General features: G+C 41.6%; 1 protein-coding gene across 1 annotated transcript; it reads left to right on the forward strand.

The window, feature by feature from the left end:
* Window positions 1–1,368: 1,368 nt before the first annotated feature.
* Window positions 1,369–3,818, forward strand: LOC126416825 (mucin-5B-like). The gene is made up of 2 exons (XM_050084708.1): window positions 1,369–1,374; window positions 2,994–3,818. The coding sequence occupies exons 1-2, from the start codon at window positions 1,369–1,371 to the stop codon at window positions 3,816–3,818; spliced, it is 831 nt and encodes a 276-aa protein (XP_049940665.1).
* The last annotated feature ends 4,183 nt before the right edge of the window (window positions 3,819–8,001 follow it).

An 8,001-nucleotide genomic window follows, 5' to 3' on the forward strand; every position in this document is an offset into this window, starting at 1 on the left:
CCAGGAACATTGCGAGTCCGTATAGTTCTCGTGCGCTCTAGTATTGTTTCGAGGTGCTCTGAAAAAACCGTAACTTAACAGTTAACTTAAAGAAGAAAGTTTGAAAGCTTCGTATTACCATCTGAGAAGAAGCCTAAAAGTCCATTTTTTCCAGCCGGACACCAGTTCTTCGGATCAGGTATGTAATACGTGGTCCTTTCTATCCTTGTCCGCCGTTAGACAGACATCAATTTCATACACACAGGATCGAATCACATTAAGTAGTTCAAAATTACACATAAATCTGCTACAACTGCTTAGGAAACAGTACAATATACATAATAATACAAGACACACACACTATGCATTCAGACTAAACATTTGCTCGTAGAGGCAGGCCTATACATCTACTCGTTTGAAAAACATAGAACGTAGTTCGGATTTATTGTTTTCATAGCCGTCTAGCAAATTTCTTTAAAGTAGTTTTGGAATAATTTTCTATGAAAGTATTCGAACGTCTTGGCTGATCTCTCTCTAACCCAGTTTAGCTGTTTCATTTATTAAATTACTGAGCACCTTTTTTCTGTGTATGAATGGTTAGTCTTAATAGTTGTGTGTGCGTAATCCATATCTTCCACGGCACACCTGGTTTCAAATGATCGTGCAATTCATATAAGTTTTTGAGTCGGTTTTACCGACAATATTCAGCACTATCAGTCCACGGTACATTAAGGTTTTCCTATTAAATATACGTTTGTTCGTGTGCTTCTCTTTGTAAGATTCAATTCTAAAGGAAATACCGTTACTGACATTCAGTGACTCACCCGATATTTGTTCAGTTCCCTGTCAAGCTTCCCGGAGGCCAGATTAGCTCAGACGTGTATGATTTTTAATATTTTTAAGAGCACTTAACAAGCTGATTCTCCTGCAGAATTAATCAAGGATTATCAAGCTGTATCAAAATTCCATACATTTTTCCTGAACCTAATCCTATCCATTAACTGTTTTTTTCCTTCGAAGCAAATGTGCAGGGTAATTAAATGGTAGGTGGTGGCTCGAGATACCGTCTTTAACAAAATCCCACTTGAACTTCACATAATACTGTTTCATGCTACGTAACAGAATAATTATCCATCGACCGATCTAAATGTGTAACAGGACAGGTACCTTAGAACCGTTACGACTTTGCGTTATCGTGTACCGCAAGTGCAATGCGTTGAAAGAGCACCGCATTCACACCGAATGTCAGACAATATTTCGTGTGTTTCTTTCCTGCAGAAGATGTTTCGCCGGTTTCGCCGGTGGCTGCCCTGCTGTGCTACTGGGGAGGGGAGCGAGGCAGACCACCCGCCGGGTGAGAAGTTCACCCCTGGTCACCCACTGGACAGCATGGCGGTGAGGGGCGCCGTGGTGCCTGCCTTCTGAGAGGCATCGCCCGAGCAGCCAACTTGATTTAAAAGCGCTATTTTTCATCAATCCCATGTGCACTCACTATTAGGTGTTTTGTGAAACTTGCCAATCTTTCTTAGCAAGTGGCCGGGATAAAACATGGTGTTCTGAATTACTGCTTTCTTTAGACTATATTTTGAGCGTTACCTACTTACTGTTATTTGTAAGAGACAAGAAATGCCAATTTCTTCAGATACGGGATTCGCTGTTCTCCTGTTACGTGGTCACTCCTTATACATTGATGGGGATCAAAAGTGGCACTCGCATAAGGTGTCAAACGTATTTCTATATTTCTCAGTGGGATAAGGAACTAATGACCAGCCGAGGAGGCCGAGCGGTCCTAGGCACTTCAGTCCAGAACCGCACGATTGCTACGGTCGCAGGTTAGAATCCTGCCTTGGACATGGATGTGTATGATGTCCTTAGGTTACTTAGGATTAAGTAGTTCTAAGTTCTAGGGGACTGATGACCTCATACTGCTCAGAGCCATTCGAACCATTTGAACCAAGCAACTAATGACCAAAATTAATACGGGAAAATTACGAGGAAAACATCTCTGCGGGATGTTGTGTGGTGGCCTTATTGTAATTAGCGTAAACATTATGCACATTGTCTATCTCAACATTGAAAGCTCACTCGTGGGATTGGGAATACGTGGTGCGCTAATGAAAGTATAGAAACGGAAATAAATGAAGAATCATTCTAGCGACGATACGAGTCGATAATGCGGAAATGCTCTGACTCCAGGATCTCTGAGAGCGTGTGGTCTCGTACGGTCAGGTGATGGGGACAATCAGTAGTAAATTGTTAAGTTGTTTGGCTGTCGTGAGCTATGAAGGGAATGACGGTGAAAGCAGCAGTAGTCGACAAAACCTTCGATTTCCTCTCCTCATCACGGTACGTGATGGTCGGAATTATATACGGACCGTGGAGCAGGAGTGGAGGCTACCTGTGGCAGATGTGATGACAGAGGACAGTGCTGGCACAGGCACAATGGCCTTATCCCCTATACCCATAACCTCTTGTGTATTGTATTCCGGAGGCGGCCCATCGTCATATTAAATATTCGCTCATATTATTTTGGATCATCAGTATAAGTTAGCAGCACACAGACCATCATGAAACCGTGCGGAGTGGATATGCGCATGCTCGCTTCTCTTCTCGTAAGTGCAGAAGTGAGCTTACAGGCATGGTCCATATCAAGCGATTTGGGGACATCGCAAGGTCATGTTGTGAATGGGACTGTCTCATTGTATGGAACTTCGAGCAGTGATAGTTTTTGTCTATTGTTTAGATTACTATGTAGAATTACAAGCTCTTAAGGATCCATACATTAACAAATAAAATGCACAAGAATATTTTATACACCAATATAATTTCACAATATTTATAATGTCACAGCATTTATTGTTCAAAAATTGTTATTTCCGTTCAATTTAGATATGTAATGAGGAGATGTACCAAATAACTGGCAATATTTCATGTTACTTTAATGATTTGAACTATTGTGTATAGAACACATTTTGCTACGTCTTAACATCATCCATTATATCTTTGTCTCACAGGAGCCAGCAACAACAGCTGCATCACCAGCCGTGTCGCCAACTGCAACACTTCAGGTTTCGCCAGCCACATTGCCGGACACAGGAGGAGAGCCAGCAGAAGCCACAACAAAAGTGGCGTCGCCAGCTGAAATGCCATCCACAACACAACTTGAACCATCAGCTGTAACACACGTGGCATCTCCAGCCACGTCCCCATCTACAACACATGTCTCATCAGGCATGACACAAGTGGCGTCGTCACCTATAATCGAAGTGGCGTCACCACCCAGAACAAGAGCAATTCTTCGACCCTCATCGTCAGGCAATACAGAAGTTACGTCGCCAGCAGCCCGTCTAACCACAAAACGTGTAGCCTCATTACCTTTAGGGCAGGTGGTGTCCAAAGCATCGTCGTCAGGCTCCACACGAATAGCATCCGCCATCCCCATTGCCTGCAACAGCATGCATCTTATCACCAGTCCTGTTGCCAGATACAACACTCATCAAGTCACTGGTCCCATTGCCAGATACAAAACCCAACAAGCCACCAATCCTGTTGCCGGATACAGCACACACTGTATCACCAGTCCTGCTGCCGGATACAACACCCATCAAGCCACCAATCCTGTTGCTGGATACAGCACACTCTGTGTCACCAGTCCTGCTGCCGGATACAACACACATCAAGCCACCAATCCTGCTGCCAGATACAGCACACGCTGTGCCACCAGTCCTGCTGCCAGATACAACATGCGTTCTGTCACCAGCCCTGCTGTGGGGTACAACACGCGTCCTGCCACCAATCCTGTTGCTAGCTACACCATGATTCGTGTCGCAAGATTCTAAATGTCATTGAAATATATCATTTGTTCTTATGACACTTTTGATGAAATAAAAACGAAATTTTATGTGTTATATACTGAGCCTATTTTTAATGATGCTGATATATGCGTATGGATACACGACACTGTAATGTGTGTGGATAAACTTTAATGTCATCAGTAATACACAACGTTATAGCCTTCTAGTACTTCACAATTCATCCTAAGGAATTTTCCAGATGACAATTCTACTGCATTGTCAGTTGACATTAAAATAAATCGTTGTTATTTAAAAGTGAAAGGCACGAATGGAGCATGTTGACTACTGTGCAAACAGATAAAAATCTCTTTCATGGCTATAATTGTGCTGAGATATTGGAAAGTGGGGCACAGGACTACAGTTTTACAGATCGATCACGTTTTGAATGAAATTTAAACAGAGACAATGTTGCTGTGTGCCTAGATTGGATATTTGGTTGCAGCTAGTTTACCTTTGGAGTTATTAGTAGGTATATCAACAGAGTCATTTCTCTCAGTTTTGTGGAGCAAGAGTCTGTGTCACCTGCAAAATTTGGCGAGTCCTGCATATTTGCATCAAAACAACCAAAACTTCCATAGTTGTACAGAAACTTTGTACTGCAAACCCCCACCACACTCAATAGAATACACTAGAAAGAACTGGTATGAGAAAGTTCGATTAATGCTGTTTAGAGTGGGTTGTATCCGACAGAGTCCAAAGATCTGATAATATATCTTCTGTGCTCATATGGTCATGCCAATGTCGTATGTGCATGTGAATCCAAAAATTCTTCCTCCTGCACGTTAAAATTCCAAATAATACATGTCGTAAAACGTATCAGCCACTGAAAATACACATTTCTGCGTGTACTTGCTACAGTTTTGTAAACACTCCAGACAGTAACTGCTGTATATGCATACAAACTACCACAGCCCGGTCCCTTGTTGTCTTTTCCTGAGATGCTGCGCATACTGCTTGATGAGAAATATGGAGGTCTGCAGCTCTTACAATCCCACCATTCTGTCGTATTCCAACGGTACATTGATGACTTTTTTTTTACTACTTTCCAGGTACATGTAATGTTGTCAGTCACGCTATTGCTTTCGTGTACAAAACCACTATCTGAATATGACGAGCAAGGTTTACACTTGATACCTTCCTGATTCCCAAATTTAATGTTAAAAAGCTATTAGGCATATATACTTGAGAATTTAGGTATCGAGTAAGGCAAGTCGAACATATTGTACAAAAAAAAATGTAGAAACTCCTCTACAGTGGCTCCTTTCGTAGCGGTACATAGCAGAGTTTCTGCACATCGGAAATGCAATCTACGCCCCATCCCCGAAAATCATATTACTTACAAACTGAAGAGGAACAGAGTCAGTCAAGCTGGTAGAAACGTAGAACTCAAGTATGCGCACGCATTAACCGTTAGCAGAAGTAATCAGCTGTCATATGAAATAACCTCCGTTGTCTTGGTGTATTCAAAATGAATGCTACAACTGATTCCATTGCTTCAGCCCACGAATTGAACCGGTAGTTCACATTACCTACAACCACAACTGAACCACAAACGAAACAGCGACTCGTTGACTACTTCTTATGGGTAAACGACTGCTGTCACTGAAAAATTCTGTCTGAAGCGTGTTATTTGCAGTACCGTCAATAGAGGCATCAGATCAGCAGGGTTTACTGAAGCACGGGAAACAACCCGTCGGGTTTGACCAAGGACGCCATAAGTTGCTCTTAGATATTAATGCCATAGATAACAAATCGATTGTCTGCTGCGGATAAGCGTCATCATTGCACATTAAGAAGATTGAATGTAGTTTTACAAGACAGGGCTAGATATTGCACAATTTTTTTTTTTCGTTTGCACTGATTTCAGTAATTGGTTGTTTGCAATTCATTCGGTACTTAATGCCACTCCTAGTGAGTTTGAGACAATTTGGACTAATAGCTTTTTGTTTTATGAAAATTTTTACTTTTTCATTTTCGTTTGTAGGTATGGATTTGTCTACTCCAATAAACCTGGATGATTTAAAGGAGGCTGTGGGTGTAGACATGATGGCCAGGCTTCGATTTTTACAAATGTGTGGTCTTGTTGCTGATTATGTTCGATCTCGTGAGTGCGGTGAACATATGCACCTGACCAGTGTGTCTGCTCGCCGTACTCACGACTTATTCGTATGGCGCTGCAGTAAAGATCGGCTGTGGCGGTCTTTTAGACGAGGAACATGGATCGAAAAATCTAAGCTCGCCTTGAGGGATATCATAAAAATTACATATTGTTGGTGTTTGAGATATCCTGTGTGGCTGTGCGTGCATGAATGTCGTGTGGGTGAGCGTACAGTTGTAGATTGGTGCTCTTTTCTGGAGACGTTTGTGGGGAATATTTAAAGTATAGAGGGCCGTTTTGCGGCCGGGTGTTACAGTCGAAATCGACGAGTCGCATTTTGGCAGAAGGAAGTACATCAGGGAACAACCTGTAAGATTATGGGTTTGGGCGGCTGTAGTTTCAGGCCAAGAATGTGACGAAGTAATTTTTAAAGTAGGTCCTAATCGAACGAAGGAAGTTTTGGTTACATTAATTGAAGATCATGTTGTAGAGGGTTCCGTAGTGATTTCAGATGGTTTTTCGTCACGTACGGATTTGGGGAATAGGGGTTATCAGCATCATGTTGGTAATCACAGTATTGGATTCAGATCTTTATCCACTGGTCAACTGAAGAGCAGGATACAAATGTTGTGTATGGCGCTATTTTTGTCTTCCGTAGCACTAGTATCCTATTCTTCAATTGACATACATTGGTCAATTGAAGTACAGAATACGCATGTTATAAATGTCGTTATCTCCCATTCGCTAGTACTACTTTTCTATTCTTCAAATGGTTGAAATGGCTATAAGCACTATGGGACTTAACATCTGAGTTCATCAGTCTCCCTAGACTCAGAACTACTTAAAGCTAACTAACCTAAGGACAACAAACACATCCATGGCCGGTGCAGGATTCGAACCTGCGACCGTAGCAGCAGCGCGGATCCAGACTGAAGCGCCTAGAACCGCTCTGCCACAGCGGCCGGCATCTATTCTTAAGTTGTCCTACATAGCTAAATTAAATAATGGGATAGAAATTTCACTGCTGTTGGTTTTCTTGTTGTCATTAGAAAGACTATAACTTTCACTCGATACTATTAGCATCCAAGGCAAATAAGAAACAACATAAAAAACAAACAAAAATTGTTTCCCATTCTGAAGCACGGGATATAAATTTTGTGTGTGACGTCCTCTTGCGCCTTCACGTAGTTCAAGTGAGGTACAATGTAAACTACGTCAGTGCGTCGATTTCCTCGCTTTCGTTAAGAGTATATATATATATATATATATATATATATATATATATATATATATATATATATATATAGGTCAGCTGAAGAGTGGGATACAAATATTATGTACGTAGATCTTTCCATCGTCGGTAGTACTACTATCTACGTAAGAACAGTCTATAGGTGGTAGCGGAGGCGAAAGAATGAAAGAATCTACACATGATGTAAAATTTCTATCCCGTACTTCAGTCGATCTATATAGTTCAGCTGAACAACAGGATACCAATGCCAACGAAAACGAAGAAATTGACGTACGTTAAATATGTATCCCGTTCTGCAGTTAACCAACACAGCTCGACTGAATTCGAGATACAACTCTTATATATGTGACGTGAGGTATTCTATGCTACCGCTACTTCCATCCCTTCATTTTCTCATTAATTTCCACTGAAGTACTAGGACACAAACGAGCGATATCCTTAACATTAAGGTCGACGTATTACTCGCCTTGTTATATGTCTAAAATATTTTTTCCCTACTGTATTCCCTTGTTTCTGAACACTCCTCTCAGCTGTTACATCTTCGTAATAAATGAACTCTGGCAAATTCTGACGTCATTGGTCAAAGCTGACGGGTTGTATCCCGTTCTTCAGTAGCCCCGATCAACAGTTGCTCGAAATTATCTCATCACAGTCCAAATGATGAAGCTTATTATTGACCCATTTCTGTCCGCTGTAACCCATTATTTCAACCAAGAACGTTCCCTGAGGTATGCACACAGGGACTAGTTACGCCATTACTAAAATAGACGTTTCCACAGCACCAGCTGATTTCCGACCTATTTGCATTCTTCGTGGAA

The sequence above is a fragment of the Schistocerca serialis genome, chromosome 8, assembly GCF_023864345.2.
Source record: "Schistocerca serialis cubense isolate TAMUIC-IGC-003099 chromosome 8, iqSchSeri2.2, whole genome shotgun sequence".
Taxonomy (NCBI): Eukaryota; Metazoa; Arthropoda; class Insecta; order Orthoptera; family Acrididae; genus Schistocerca; species Schistocerca serialis.